The sequence below is a fragment of the Falco rusticolus genome, chromosome 13 (assembly GCF_015220075.1).
Source record: "Falco rusticolus isolate bFalRus1 chromosome 13, bFalRus1.pri, whole genome shotgun sequence".
NCBI classification, from domain to species: domain Eukaryota; kingdom Metazoa; phylum Chordata; class Aves; order Falconiformes; family Falconidae; genus Falco; species Falco rusticolus.
In genome coordinates this window covers 3,571,569-3,586,874 of record NC_051199.1, presented here as the reverse complement: position 1 = coordinate 3,586,874, position 15,306 = coordinate 3,571,569, and the positions used below count along the sequence as shown (strand labels likewise).

Genomic DNA, 15,306 nt, shown 5'->3' with positions numbered 1-15,306 from the left:
AAAATGGATAGTCCTTTTTAACAAGCTTGCTGTTATGTGTGTGACCTCAGGTATTGCTTCCCGCAGCCTATTCATACTGTAATCTGCAATCAGAATTATTAATTTCTCCATCAGTACAGTATTTACATGCTACTTCAACATGCTCTTATTTTCCAGTATTATCCTCGTTTTACCCAGCAGGAATCTGTGGCAAAGAGAATACATCAATTTTTTGGTCCTTCAGGCCTGACTTTCCAAAGTACATGAGATTACACTCTGTAGAGTGTTTCATATGCTCAGAGCACATCACCTGCTCAGCTGCAACTCCCCTTACAGTTGTACATCAGAAATTCTGCAAATCAGGTTCAGGGACATAAGCAGCAGAGGAAATACAACAGTGAAGTCCTGGTGGAATAAGCTTGTCCCATAACACGCAAGAAACCAGTTCTTTAAGACAGCACTTAACTACCTTAATTATGAAGGAGAAAATTCCCTTCCTTCCGCGGTTCTACTTCGCTGTCCATTTTCTGCCAGAATTGGAGCACAGGACCTAAGCTCTAATTTAGTCTTCAAAAAAAGTCAGTTCAGTGCAAGAGGAGAAAGCCTAGTCTTACCGAGAAGAACAGCATGCAACCATTTAAGCAAAAACAGTATTGGAAAACATGTATACAAAGGAAGCGAGACAAGACTGCACAGTAACCTCTGCACTGGACCAAGACATATCAAGTTCAGAGTTACTGTTTGAAGTCGGGTTTTCTGTGTAATTCAAGGCAGGGGAAAGAGCCTGCAGGAGGATGGAGAAAGGTCCTTTCAAAAAACCCTTCCAAAGATAAAAGAAAAAAGCCAAACCCATGAATTCCATTACACCTCCAGGGGTACCGGCAATGAGTGTTAGACCACAGGGCTCCACTGCAGAGATTTCTGAACTGCCCAAGTCAAATATTCATCACCTGCTCCACAGGTTGCAGCTGAAGGAAATGAAATAGATGTTTTACCAGTGAATTGCTGCAGTATTTGGCAGGCATGTATCAGTCAGCTTTACCTTGAGACACTCTGCTCATAGCTGCCTTAAACACTGCACCTCTGTGTAAACTCTAAGTATAAAATAGTATGACACATGACAGTGTTTGCAAAGGTCTAGGTAGTGGAAAATGGCTATATGCCATCAGGGCACTTCAATTTTTCTATTTTATATGAAGTCCAATATAAATCTGCCTCCACTGATACACGATGTTACCATTTCCAGATATATCAATACTGAGAAAAAACCACAAAGCCAAAGCAAACCCACCACTATCTCTTGCTTCAACTTCTCAGAATCTAGCAGGCGTTAAATACACAGTTTTATAAGACTGACAGAAATCTAGCAGTACTGACAACCTCCTCAAAAATCTCACAAAAATAACTTCCCATACCTAACCTGTGAGAGCAGAGCTACCAGGCTGGAGAGACTCACAAGAAATAACTAAGAGATGACTGTTTTAAGTAAGTGCATTGAAAAATTATTTCCTGAAGCAGACATCAGATCACATCAGGTAAAGCTATGAGACCACCATCAGGAAAAGTGCACCCAGCATTTCAGGCAGCGCTTCAACAGCAAACAGCCTGGGGACCACCTGCCTCCGTTCCAACTCCGCGCTGCGATGCTGCCTTTATAGGGACGATGGGGGCACAGCACGGCGCGTCTTCCAGGGCTGCCTTCTTTAGTGCGAAGAACAGAGGTAATAAAATTAGTCCCGGACTTAAAAATATTTACATTAGTTGAGAGCAGCGCAATCTGATGACCTTCAGAGACAATTACTCCAGCAGGAACACGTCCTTCAGTAAATCACACCACCAGTTATTCAAGCTCAGTTTTGCAAGTTTATGCCCCAAATTCATCGCTGATTTGTCTACGCATGAACCGCGGAGCCTCGCAACCAAGGCTGTCCCCTTCCTTATGAAGAAATACTTGGGGGGGGGGGGGGGGGGGGGAATAAATCCTACTTTCACAACCAGGCGTTAAGAGTTGCGCTGCTGATGGCCGCAGGTCCGAACGCCCCGGTGCCGGGGCAGGAGCTCGGAGGGGCGGGTGGGGCAGCACAGAGGCGACCCCCCCCCTCCGCCGCACCCTCCGGTCGGGCCCCCCCGGCGGGCAGGTCCCCCCCGCCGTCCCTCCGGGCCGCTGGCAGCCGCGGCCCCACCGCACCACGCGGCACCGGGTCGCACAACGTACCCGCGTGCGATGCGGGGAGCCCCCCGCCCCACAACACCATCCAGGCGCTGCTGCCCGCCGCCCCCCGCCGTCCCCAGCCGCCGCTCCCGCCCTCCTGTCAGCGACGGCGGCGGGACGCGGCGGGACGCACCGGCACCCCCGGCCCCGGGGCCCAGCTCAGCACCTGCCCCCCCTCCGGGCCCCAAGCGGAGCCGCCGCTCGGCCTCGGCCCCGGCCCCGGCGGCGCTGCCCCAGGCCCTCCCCTCACGGCGCCGCGCCTACCCGCCGGGGCAGCGCCCCGTCCCATGCCGGCGCCGCCGCTCCCGCCGCCGGGCGCGCTCTGCTGCCCGCCCCGGCCGGCCCCTTCCGCGCGGCGGGCGGCCCCGCCCCAGAGGCGCGGCGGGGGGGCGGCCCCGGGCGCGCAGGTCGAGGCCGGGCTGTGAGGGGGCGGCGGCAGAATGGCGCTGCCCGCGCTGGGGGGGAGGGGAGGGGGAGGGGAAAGGGAGGAGGAGGAGGAGGAGGAGGAGGAGGAGGAGGAGGAGGGAGCGGGGGGGAAGGGAGGGGGAGAAGAACACTCCCCCCCCGCGCGCGTGCACGCGTCGTGCTCCTCCCTCTCCTCACAGCCCCCGTCCCGCCGGGAGGAGCTGCCGGCCCCCCGCCCCGGCCGCCCAGCGCCCCGGCCCCTCAGCCCCTTGCCCCAGCGCCGCAGTCCCTCGCCGCCGGTTCAGCTGGACGCAGCATCCCCGGACGGTGGTTTTTGTTTTCCCTCAGTCACTCAGTGAGCAACGCGGTTGCTTCATCTCTTGGCCTCAGCGGTTTTTCAGCCTTCTCTGGGCGGGAGGCCGTTAGCAGTGCCCTCCAGCAACCAGCGTGATGCGCGGCTCGGAGAAAAGGTAAAAATTAAGAGGGATAAGAGCCAAAGTGCCCCTGGAAGGGGAGGCAGCTGCCGCGCCTCAGCCGCTAGGCCTGGAGGGCCTGGCACTGGCAGCATGCTTTGCTGCGCTGCACGGTTTTTTTGTAGACACGATACTGGGGGAGCAAAGACACCTACACATCGCTGCAGGTAGGCCCTTTGATACTCAGGCCAACCTCATGGAGTCTTTTTCTGAGGGAGTTTTGCTGTGTTGTTAGGTTGCAGCAGCCTCGTCCTTCAGTTGCACACATGCACACTAACCTGCTATCCCCGTGCTGCCTCACGGCTTACAGGGACATCTCGGAACCTCTGCTGGAACACATCACGTCTGCCTCTTGCACCTCTGTTATATCTCCCTCTCCTTCACAAACGTGCTGTCTCCAAGAGCTTCTCCCTTGTACCTCCTTTTTCAGCCATGCCACCCCTCCCCAAAAATCAGATACAGATGCCTTCCTTTTGCTGTCCATTTTAGTGTCTTTTCAATGTGCTAGAAACCTTTCAGCATCATCTAAGAGCACTAGAAACACTCGATAGGAAAGTCTCCAAGAGCTTCTCTCATTCTGTTCTCAGGGATGAGGGAAGAAACACTGTCATCCACAGCCACTTAGAATGCCTTTCATTTTTCCTTATTTCTCTGGAGAACTGGACTACTTCCATGGCACTAAATCACCATAGTTAGCTCAGGAAAAAAAATATTGCTGGTCAGTGCACACAGGCAACAGCCAAAAGGTCAAATGCCTCCCACCCAAACAACTCACTGACAGGAGCCTGTTTCTTGGGACTCATCCCTTCTTGGCCTCACAGCTCCGTCGCCTGTTGCGCAGGTCAGGATGTGCATTCAGTCACTTCAGAGAAGTGCGGGTCCCCTGCTGTAGGACTGGACATCCAGACACAAGAGAAGCATGAGCACATCAGGGCAAGGGGCTGTGACTGCAAAGCCCAATACATAACCAAATGTGTTAAGTCATGTGGTGGAAGAGCGTTGTGCTTCAGTCACGTTTTTTTAAATGGTCTTGAAGGACTGAACAGAATTACAGTAACAGTTAAGCATTAACTTGCTGCTACTTATCCTGAAAATAGTGACACGGCTGCTGCCCTTTGTGGTCTGATTGCTGTGGAAAGTTCAGAGCAGTTTTACTCAGTGAACACCCAGAGTTAAATTAGGGACATTGAGGTGCATAATGAATAGTGTACAAATCCTAAATAAAATGCTACAACATAAAAATAACTTAAAGATTGACTGTGCAGCAGTTCACTTGGGATAAGTGGCACATGCGGTCTGAGAAATGAGCCTGAGGTAACAAACCCAGGAATTACAGTTACAGTATCAGCTTGCCTTGACTGACTGGGGAGGAATTTGGGTAGGCAGGAAAAGCATCTGCTGGCAGTCTGAGGAAGCCCCCCCAGATAGTGTACCTTGGGTACGGTGATATCTTCCAGAGACTCACGAACTTTTGCTGTCTTTGACCTGCTCCCTTTCAGAAAGTCTGAGATGTGGCAAATGCGAGGGGCTGCTGTTCTTCGCCAGAGAAGCTGGAAAGCCTTCCCAGGGGATGCGCTGGACTGATCAAGTTCTCACACTACACCCAGGTAAATCTCAGCAAAGTTAGTGCGCTCAGTGCACCTGGGACCACTTCTGAGTGTGCTTTTACTGCAAAGACTTGTGGGGTTTGAAAGCCAGAGGAACTTTCCCCTTCACTTCAGCTGGGCTTGGACAAGAGCCACAAAGGGGACACAGTAACCCAGCGTTGTGAAACTATGAAGTTTATTATTATGAATATTAGAAAACACTCGTATTTTCTTAGTATCAAGAGGCCATTATGTAATGCCTGCTACCACAGCGGAACAGGAATGTCTGCTTGGTTCCGTGATTACAGAGTAAGTAGCAGCAAGTTAATGCCTAACTACGTTCTTGCAATTTTGTTCAATCCAAGACTGTTAACCACCACCACCACCACCACCCCCACCCCAAACTGTGGAAAAAGTCTGGAGCAGTTTTATTATGTGACACACAAATACGCGCTACGACCCAATTAACTGCCCTTCAAAATGAGTTAAACAGAGGGAGCCTGGCAGTGAGAGGTGCCCGATTGCTCACCCTGCCTATTATGCCACTGTCCCGGTGAAGTCACTGATGGTTCCTGTCCTTGTGCGTTGGTACGTTACAAGCAGCCAGTGCTTGACTATGCTAAAAATACGCTGGCCTGATGCTGAAGTGGCAGGACAAACGCGCTGCAGGGGTGGCATGGCCGCCGCAAGCCCCACGGCGGCCCGTGTTGGCAGCAGCGCCAGGCGAAGGCCTGCACAGCTGCCCGCTCTGCCCCGCCGCTGTGCTTGCGGGCCGTGCCACGCCACGAGAAGGAAGCAGCGCTTTTGCTATTCCTTCCCCGCAAGGCTGGCAGGTTTCCGCAGCGCAGCGGGGAGCTGAGCAGCGGCTCCCCTCGCCCTTCGCGGCCCCCCGCAGCGGCATCAGCAGCCCCCACAACTCCGCCGTGCGTGAGGCGGCCCCGCCGCGCCCCGGGGGCGCCGTGGCACCCCTCCCGCCCCCGAGCGAGCGGCGCCCGCCCCCACGGCCCCTGGGGAGGGGGACGCAGCGCACCCCCACGCCGGTCCGGCACCGGGCGATCCCCGGCCGCCGCCCGCGGGGCGAGGCGCCGCAGCGGGCCCCGCCGGTTGCGGCGGCGCAGGCGCCGGGCGGGCGGTGACGCGCAAGGCGTGCGCGGCGCCTGCGCGGCTGGCGGAGCGGCGGCGATGAAGGTGGCGGTGGCGGGGTGCTGCCATGGCGCCCTGGATAAGATGTACGAGACGCTGGAGCTGCTGCAGCGGCGGCACAACGTGCGGCCCGACCTGCTGCTTTGCTGCGGCGACTTCCAGGCGGTGCGGAACGAGGCGGACCTGCGCTGCATGGCCGTGCCTGCCAAGTACCGCCACATGCAGACCTTCTACCGGTGAGCGCCGCCCGGCCCGGCCCGGCCCGGCCCCGCCCCGCCCGGCCCCCGGCCCGGCCCGCCCCGCCACCGCGCTGTGGTGTTTCCGCAGGTACTACTCCGGCGAGAAGGCGGCCCCGGTCCTCACCGTGTTCATCGGCGGGAACCACGAGGCGTCCAACCACCTGCAGGAGCTGCCCTACGGCGGGTGGGTGGCGCCCAACATCTACTACCTGGGTAGGGTCTCCGCGCCCCCTCCCCTTCCCGCCCCGCCGCCCCCCTCCTCACTCCCCCCCCGGGCGGCCCCGCCGTGACGAGCCGCGCTCCCTCTCCCCCAGGGTACGCGGGCGTGGTGCGGTTCCGCGGCGTGAGGATCGGCGGCATCTCGGGCATCTTCAAGTCTCACGACTACCGGAAAGGTACGGCGGGGCAGAGGGGCGCGGCGGGGGTGTCTGGCTGCCGCCCCTCCCGGCTGGAAGCCCCCTGGGCTCAGCGCGGGGTTCCCGGAGGCGGTAGGTGAGGCGCTCCTGCCGGTGAAGCCGCAGGAAGCAGTGCGCCTTCGGAATGTTGTTGGAACAGCCCTGGTTGTTCCATGGCAGTGCCCTTTTAGCCTGCAGTGCGAGGCTTTGGTTTTCCTTGTGTGAATCAGTCAGTGTATAAACGTGATGTTGTACAAATGTACGCTGTCCTGAGCTGAGGCTTGGTGTCGCTCGGTGTCAGCGTATGCACTTCCTTCTTCTTCCTTGAAAGGGCCTCCATCAGCGGACAGAAGTCGTGTCACAGATGATAGCTGGTGTCAGCAAACAGAAGACAGTTCAGTCTTTCTGATCTCCTCAGCACATGAAATAGCAGCCCCTTACTTGTGACTACTGTGCAGTAATATTACCTTCAGTAACATACTGCTTCAGAGAAGCTTTGCAGATGGCTTTCAAGCTGCAAAGCACAGAACTAGTTTTCTGGAACACCGAATTCTGTCTAATACCTATCAATGCTAATTAAATTAAATTTGTTGCTATTGAGCATACAGTTTGTGTGCCTGAATACAAATATGTGGAAGATGAGACTTTTTTGACAGTAACGCTAACTACTAAAGAAGTAACTTTTCTCTTCATTCTTAAGAGCGTGTAGGGGCATTCGGATTTCTTGTCCCAAGGCAAAGTTGGAGACTACATCCCTTGTTCCTACTATGTTCATGCCCAGCTTTTGCATTCTGCTGTCTGCCTTACATTCTTTAGCTGTGCCAGCATGTTTACATGTGTAGCCATGACATTAGTTGATACACATGTTTCATGGCTATGCAGTGAACAGCTCTCTATACATGTGATTGCACATTGCTCTGCAGTGTAACTGTGGAGGTACGGGGTGTGGAGAAGTAAGGAGGGGCGTTACCACACCAGAGAGATTCAAAACTTCATTCCAGAATTACACACATAAATCTTTCTGCCAAAAGTTACTTATTTCAGACAGGTTCTGAGTTTTAAGTATTGGAGTCAAATTCCTGTTTTTTGTTTCCACCACAATTATGGAATTCTCTATATTTATGACAATAAGACACAGAATGGAAGAAAGGATCACAGCTGTAGACATGTTTTTACAAAGTATTTGCCTTGCACGTAAGTTAGGAGCCTGTTGGTGTAAGCCTCATGCAAAGCAAATACAGTATCTCCTTTGATTATTGGCAGCCTTTTATTTGGGATTGCTCTAGGTGTCTGTATGGCCCCAAGAAGCTGTGTTAAGAGGGAACTATTGATTCAGGTGACTACTCACTATTTTTTTTTTTTCAATGTTTCAGGCCACTTTGAGTGTCCTCCATACAACCAGCAAACAATTAGAAGCGCTTACCACGTGAGGAATATTGAAGTCTTCAAACTCAAGCAGGTTAGTGAGAAGTCCATTTTTTTAAACAATGGTAAATAGTTTTGATTAATTTGGAAGTAAGATGTTAAAGCTATTCTGAATACATACGCTATTGGATAGCAGATCTTACAACAACTCCCAATTTATCTGGACAGGCCATTTTATGCTTTGCGTAGCAGTGCATGTTTGATCTGAATCAGGCACAGGAAGGAGTAGGGTTTTTAATTGCATAAAATTCACAGAATGGAAAGTACTCCAGCTATACACCTCAGTTCCAGCTTTATGTTAGCTTTAGGAAGATGGATGCTACCTTGTCTAACATGCAAACTGGTTAGTACAAAGTTAAGTAATCAAAATTGAATCAGCTGAATAAGTTGATCCCAAATTCCTGTGGGTGAAGTATTGTTGATTCCAGGGTGAGAAACTCAAAGGACAGATTAGCTTTATTTTTGAGCTGTTGCCTACTCCCTGCTTTGTCACAAGGGCTACTCCATTTTGCTGAGGTTGTAGTATAAATACATGTATTTATAAGCATCTTGTGAATGATTGTCCAGGTTGCAGTTGCACCCTTAAGTGTTCAGTAGATACAGGGATGCTGCACATAGGCCAAGGGTTTGCTGTCATTGTAAACAGTTTGATGCATTTCACTGTAAGTTTCTTGCTAGTTGGACTTGGGTTTCATCTAGAAGTGTGTTCTGATACAGCTGAAGGAGATAGGTTGAATATTGAACCAAGACATGCTTCAGACATTGATTAGACTTCTGAGGGGTGCTTGCTTTGAGGAAGAATTATCGTGCTTAGACATTTTCCCTTTTAAACAAAGCTCTTAGAAGTTTCATGAGGAAGAAGATGCCTCTAATTGTGGCTAGAGCACTTGCTCTATAGCTGTAATTTTTAAGAGTCTTCTTCTGAGTGCCTGACACTTAGTGTGACGGTGTGATCTCTTATAAGGCAGTGTACATAAACACAGCTGACTGTCCCAAGGAAGTGTAATATAACCCATGGAGACTAGAGTCCCTTGGCAACTTCAAAGGTTGCCTGAAAGATGGGGCTCACTGGTGTACTCACTTGCTTTGAAAGTCAGAGTGTTGGTCACAGCTGACTCTGTACTGATGTGAGGTAGAACGTTACACATGTTCCCTCTTGTGCTGTGTAATTTTGAAACTTCTTTATCATCTCTGTTTTATTTATACCGTCTGCATTTTGGCTTGACAGTTAAAGCGTCCCATTGATATATTTATGTCACATGACTGGCCAAGGAGCATATATCACTATGGAAACAAGAAACAGCTTCTTAAAATGAAATCCTTCTTCCGTCAAGAAGTGGAAAGCAACACATTAGGAAGCCCTGCTGCTTCAGAGCTTCTGCAGCATCTGAAACCCACCTACTGGTTCTCAGCACATCTTCATGTTAAATTTGCAGCTTTCATGCAACACCAGGTAAAGGGGAAAAAAATAATCAAGAACGTATATGTCCCAAGCACACTTTAGAATTTCAGTGTAGGTAATCATGTCCAGAAAAGCAACTTCTTAGTGTTTTTGCTCAGCTATTAAAACTCAGCTTAAGCTGCAAAACATTAAGTGGTGTTAAGCCTGCTAGCTTATGTAAGTTAATGAGATGCTATAAATCAGTGGTGTACCTATCTAATCTTCTTCAGAGACAATGTGAAATAGCTGACATTATTGCACTTTGAAACTTCTTAATTTAAGGTTACAGAAAGGCACCCTCTTTTCTGACTTTATTAGGGAAGGAGACAGATTCCAAACAAGGTGATGGAGGAGTGACTGAAAAGAAGATAGTTGTTGACTGGGGTTGGGAGGGGATGCTTGTAGAAAGGCTTGGTAGGTGAAGTTGTCTGGTGGCCTGGATAAAGCCAAAAACCATCCCCTGTAGATTGAAACTTCTCTTGGTTTGAGTTATTCCTGAAAGTGCTGTGATGTGCTATTCCTATTTGTGAGTTATTTAGCTGTAAAAATGTAACTCTAGACTTTCTAGGCTCAACAAGTCTGTTTCCGATTATGTTACTGTCTTTTGGCTTCAAGGCCCGGTGTGCTTAGCTGCCTTGGTTAAGGATGAAGAGTGGCTCTCGCTTTATCTTCCTGTCATCTGCATCCAGCTTCCTGTTAGACTTCCAGTGAAGTCTGTCTTTCTCTTTGTCCCTCCATTGCTTTCTTATAATGGTGTGCTGATTTTCTATTTCAGAAAGTTTCTCTGTTTGTTACACTTTTACGTCTCTCTATATAACTTGTTTAGAATAGTCAGATTTTATAGAAATGCTAATGACTCTGTTAACACCCTTTGTTTCCTAGACAAACTCCAAAGAAGAGCTACCGAAAGCAACAAAGTTTCTGGCTCTGGATAAATGCCTGCCGCACAGAGACTTTCTGCAGGTGATGACTGTGTGCAGTTGGTTTTCACTTTTCAAGTACTTCACTTGTCTGGACTGCTCAGTGCTGTGCTTATGTATAAGCTGAAGAATAGCTCTTAGAAATGGAGGAACTGGAAAAAATTAGGAATGGTGCATGTGTGGAATGTTCTTGGTATAATCTTGTCTTGAAATAAGCAGACCTTGTGTCCTCTCGTGCAGGCGCAGTGTTTGCTTATTCTTACCATTTTCTTCCACCTTAGAACAAGTACTTGACTTAATTGGAGGAATAGCTTTACTTTAACCTGAATTGAATCTCCTCTTGTGTTTTTTTTGTCAAATGTCAAACCTAAGAAGAAAGCCCATCCTGAGGCTCTTCTTTCTGGGTTTTAATTTGGGTCAGCTAGGGCCTCGGTTTTCAGGTCTGGGTTCATGGATTCAGGCAGGATTGAGGCCTAAGTCGAGTACTGTAATTTCCTTTCAATATTGTGAATTCCAGCAGAAATTGGTATGACTTCCTAGGCGAACGGCTCTGCTTCTTTTTGTTTGGTGCATATCTTGGCTAGGAAGGGCAAGGGACAAGCAGAAGGTCTAGGCTGTGGGAACTCTCAGTGTGAGCGCCAAACTGATTTGCCAGCATCTAAACAATGTTTGTGTCTGTGGCGTATGTGTGCTGCCTGGGGTGCCATCTGTAAACCCTCAAATGGGTGACTCTCAGATGCTTTGCTGTGAGAGGGAGCTGCTGGCAGCATGCTCTTCAAATGCTGTCAAGTGTTTTAGTAGTCTTACTTTAAAGTAGCTTTTATTTGTCACCTTAAGGGGAGGATGGTTCATTATGGTGGGATCCGTTTGCCCTAGTAGCTACCTTTGAAGATGGGAGAGAGTATGAGGATGGGCTTTTGCTATGCGAAGGTACACTGGGTTGCCTGGCTTAAAACCCTGTAGAAAACTGATTTGGAGTAGTACTACCTCCAGCAGCATGATGATCCACCGGTGTGTAGCTTTGGTTTAAAGGGGGGAGAGGAAGAAACTCTTTAAAACTACCTTAAAAGGTTGAATTGCTTTATGAATTATTTAAAATCAGAGCCTGATGGGTGCAGTTTGGTAAATCCAAATGGTTTGATGTGGGTTAGTGTCACTGAAGACAAAGTGATTGGGATTGCAATTTGTCAGTTGTTGAAACAGTTGAAAACATCTCATGTTATTTTCATTGCTGTGTTAAGAATGCATGTTTATACAGCTGAAAAACTGTTGCTATCAATTCTTGATACGTATCCACTTAGAAGTCAGCATGAATTTAAGACTAAGTAAATGCTGTTTTTTAAGTTGCTGGTGTTTTGGTTTTTATCTGCTGTAAGCTAAAATGCAGAAATGCCTTTTTTACTATTGTTGATTATCCTTTCTTAGTCTCTTATTACTATAAACTTCTATGTAGGGCTAACTTGAGAGGACTCATTTCATTGAGACCGCTAACTTGGTGTACTTGAAACTTAATTAAAGCTCTATGCCATGAAAGTAGCACTTGAAATTTTTAATCAGTTTCTGGTGTCAAGAGAAATAACTCACCACATCTGTTTTCTGTGTTCTTGTAAACAGATAATAGATGTAGAACATGATCCGAATGCAGGTGACTCCCTGGAGTATGACGCTGAGTGGATTGCAGTCCTCAAGGCCACCAACAGCCTTGTTAATGTGACTCAGAGCTCATGGAATATGCCTGAAAAGAACGGCCTCCATGCAAAGTAAGTCGCATGTAAAAGTAGGAAGTGTGATTTTTGCTGAACTGGAAGTAAACTTTACCTTAGAGTTGTGTTTCTCAGTTCTGCAGCCTATAATGCCCCATAGGACTTGCTAAATGCCTTGGAAAACAAAGGGGGTGTTTGCAAGAGCTATACTTCAGTGCATACAACTTCTTTGGTGCTCTACATGGGCAGCTAGTTTTGTTTGCAAACTTAGATACCACCATTTGAGGGGCAAATAATACACAGTGACCAATCATCTTGCTAGTTATGCTGTGAGACTGGAAATCAGGCTGGGTTATGGGGGGGTGAGTGTTTATCAGGTTGGTTGACATAGTACACAAATCTCCCCACAAATTGGTGGGGAGATGGGAATCTCAGTATTGACTGAAGTACTTTCCTGAAAAAAATAATTTGAGAAATTAGGTGTCTGTTGTAAGATTAGTTTATTATCCTTCTTCAAAAATTTCTCTTTGCAGTGGGAACAGGGAATACCTTTTGACTAGCCGCACTTGTTTAACCTTTATATGCTTGTTTAGGTGGGATTACAGCGTGACGGAAGAAGCTATCAAAGAGGTGTTAGAAGAGGTGAATCATAACCTCAAAATTCCTTGTAACTTCACGTTGACAGCTGCTTGTTATGATCCCAGCAAGCCCCAAAAACATGTGGAACCAGTTCATACCATCAATCCGCAGACCACTGAGTTTTGTGCCCAGTTTGGCCTCACTGACATCAATGACAGGATCCAGCAAGCTAAAGAAGAGGGCTCAGTACGAGGTGAATATGAGGAGGAGGAGGAGGAAGAAGAGATGGACAGTACTGGGTCAGCAGAAGAACCCAGTGAATATAATACAGATAATTCTGGACTTTCATCCATTAATCCAGACGAAATAATGCTGGATGAAGAAGGTGGTGACGAAGACTTGAGTACATGTTCTGTAGATCCTTCCCCTGATCATCCTCCTGACTTCTCTGCAAGTTTTTCTGACATCCGGATCATGCCAGATTCCATGGTGGTATCATCTGATGACGCTATGGACTCCACAAGTGAGGAACTGGAGAAGTCCAGTGTGAGTAAGCAGGTGGAAGAGAAGAGCTTGAATGAGAGATCATTAAAGCGCATTGGTGGTAATGAAAATGGGAACAGTGGCGTTAAAAAAATTAAGAGAAGGAATCAAGCTATCTATGCTGCAGAGGATGAAGATAAAACAGAATAATGCTTCGTACAATGTATAACTAAGTTCTCTCTCTACCTTTTTGTGGGAAGGTGGTGAGAACTGTGATGCACTACTTGTGCTTTTAATGTTACTTGATCTTATTCATGTTACTTTCTTAAGCTGACGAGGCTGTATGTACCTCTCACAAGGAAGAAGAATTATCTGGATTAAACATCTAAGTCAGAAGCAGACTTTTCCAACAAAGTACTTTTGTCAAAAGGGTTTAACGCTCATGTATCGGTGGATTTTGCTTCAGTTCTTGGTTATTAATGTATACTGTGTACCTTCAGATGTACTGCTATACAAGATTCATCGTGCTTGTTTAACAAGAGAAGAACTTGTAGACTGTAACTCAAGTCAAAGTGAGAGGTTGTCTGACTTGTAAGACTGAATGATTTGATTTTATTGCTTTTGTCTTGTTTTATACTGAACTTTTAATACTAAGTAGCATATGCAATAACTCTATGAACTAAATTTGAAAATAGAAATCCCATGCTAACAAAATAGCAATAGAAGAGTGAACATTTTTGTTTCTGGTGATGCTCATGCTGTAGAAAAGCTTTGTGGTCATAAACAAAACAATGTGTATTGTCCAGTATTGGCTTTTAATTACAGTTTTGATAGGCAATTGTCTCTTAATTTGACGCATGACAGTTTTATGGGGACCATGGAAGAGTGCACCTCTGTTCTTAAAACCTCAATTGTGTGTCACTTCTTAGAACTTGAGAACAATGTCTTAAAATTAAAATGCAAGTATTTAGGATGAACAAGCTTTCTAAATGCAGACATCATCACTGTCTCAATTCTTACTAATTAAGTCTGTGGTATTTTCATATATGGTGGTGGTTGTTTATAGGTTTCTGGAGATAATAATGCCTGCCAATTCTCATTAGCCTAAGTTTTCACCTGTCACTTCTTTTCAGTAGCGTGTAACTTGCTGAATTCTTACAACTGGATTTGGAGTCTTCCAAAGTACCTTCATAAACTTCAGCTGAGGACGAAGAGGAGCTGCCAGAAGAGAGACCCTCTTGGAAGCTGGAAGTTCTCTTTTTATTGTTCTAGTTTGCCCTGAAGTATTAGCAAACAAATTACACTCCTTTGGCCTAAAAGGCTGTGAGGATAACAGAACTAGCTGGATTCATGAAAATGAGAATGTTTTCAAGCGTATGTCAGACTCATTAGTCTTCCTGTCAAATTCTACTGGTGTTCTGTGCTGAGCTCTTGGAGTCCAGATGGAGCGGGACTCCGTGACAGTGCCACCCTTGAGAGCAGAAGTAGCTCCTGTGTGGCTTTAATCCTCTAAAGCACAGGCACAGCGGAGGATGAAGCATCCAGACAGGAAGAGGGAACTGGACAGGGAGCAGTCAGTGAAATGGAGTTGTGAGTGTGAGTTATGTTGCAGGGAAATGCTTTAAGGTCAAGACTTCTGTTTAAAATCACTCCCGCAATCTGGGATTCATCTTAGTTCCTCTCCTGTCAGCAGTTCACTATGAAAACTAAATGCGTGTAAGTATTCAACAGGCTAGAAAATGGCAAAAGTAATGCTCTCAGCAGTTTAACAGCTTTATACTGGTGGGATGGTGCCATTAACATCCTGGTTTTTTTTCCAGAGGATGCTATCTTGTTTGTGAAATTAGTTGGGCCCTGTTAATACTACTGTCTCTCTGTGCCTGCTCATCTGTCAGAACAGCCACCGAAGGGAACCTTGTGATGAAAAGCTGGAAGTGTTCGGTGTAACCCTCAGGTTATCTAAAGTAGCTGTGAACTGTCAACTAGATTACTGAAGATAATTGAGTGTCTTTAAGGGTCCTGGGTCTGCAGTGCTAATTTCTCATGATCTGAAGACTATAATGGAAATAAAGTATTTTAAGTATAAATTGTGTTATGAATTTGAAAACTCTCCCAAGAAACCTGAGCCTGGTGTTTGGCTGTCACGTTCTCCATCACCCGGAGTAGAAGATACTGAGTTACATGTAATAGACTTCTCAGTCTGATTTCATGATTTTAAAGCAAATTGTTCTGTTGTATGTTGTCCCTCCTCCCTCCCTGTCTGATAAATGCGGTTTAGCTTTCTAGAAAGCAGATTTTGACAAGATAGAATGCTGATTTTGTT

At 47.5% G+C, this 15,306-nt stretch overlaps 2 protein-coding genes across 3 annotated transcripts in view; one reads left to right on the top strand and one right to left on the bottom strand.

Moving 5' to 3' along the window:
• The window catches only part of LOC119157101 (serine/threonine-protein phosphatase 2A regulatory subunit B'' subunit alpha-like), a 60,870-nt gene extending 58,361 nt beyond the window's left edge, over positions 1–2,509 (bottom strand). For both annotated transcript variants that reach the window (XM_037407656.1, XM_037407657.1), the window contains exon 1: positions 2,456–2,509. The gene's annotated coding sequence lies outside the window, so the exon portion shown is untranslated. The remainder of the gene's footprint in view (positions 1–2,455) is intronic.
• A 3,293-nt stretch (positions 2,510–5,802) lies between these two features.
• Positions 5,803–15,070, top strand: DBR1 (debranching RNA lariats 1). The gene is made up of 8 exons (XM_037407144.1): positions 5,803–6,034; positions 6,126–6,250; positions 6,352–6,432; positions 7,806–7,891; positions 9,086–9,310; positions 10,181–10,261; positions 11,833–11,978; positions 12,515–15,070. The coding sequence occupies exons 1-8, from the start codon at positions 5,838–5,840 to the stop codon at positions 13,191–13,193; spliced, it is 1,620 nt and encodes a 539-aa protein (XP_037263041.1). The 5' UTR covers positions 5,803–5,837; the 3' UTR covers positions 13,194–15,070.
• The last annotated feature ends 236 nt before the right edge of the window (positions 15,071–15,306 follow it).

Excerpts from the sequence above, each read along its gene's own strand:
- DBR1 (XM_037407144.1), top strand. The coding sequence starts at position 5,838 with ATGAAGGTGGCGGTGGCGGGGTGCTGCCATGGCGCCCTGGATAAGATG. Across the intron at positions 6,433-7,805 it reads GTCTCACGACTACCGGAAAG|GCCACTTTGAGTGTCCTCCA; the intron begins GTACGGCGGGGC and ends TCAATGTTTCAG. Across the intron at positions 9,311-10,180 it reads CAGCTTTCATGCAACACCAG|ACAAACTCCAAAGAAGAGCT; the intron begins GTAAAGGGGAAA and ends TTTGTTTCCTAG.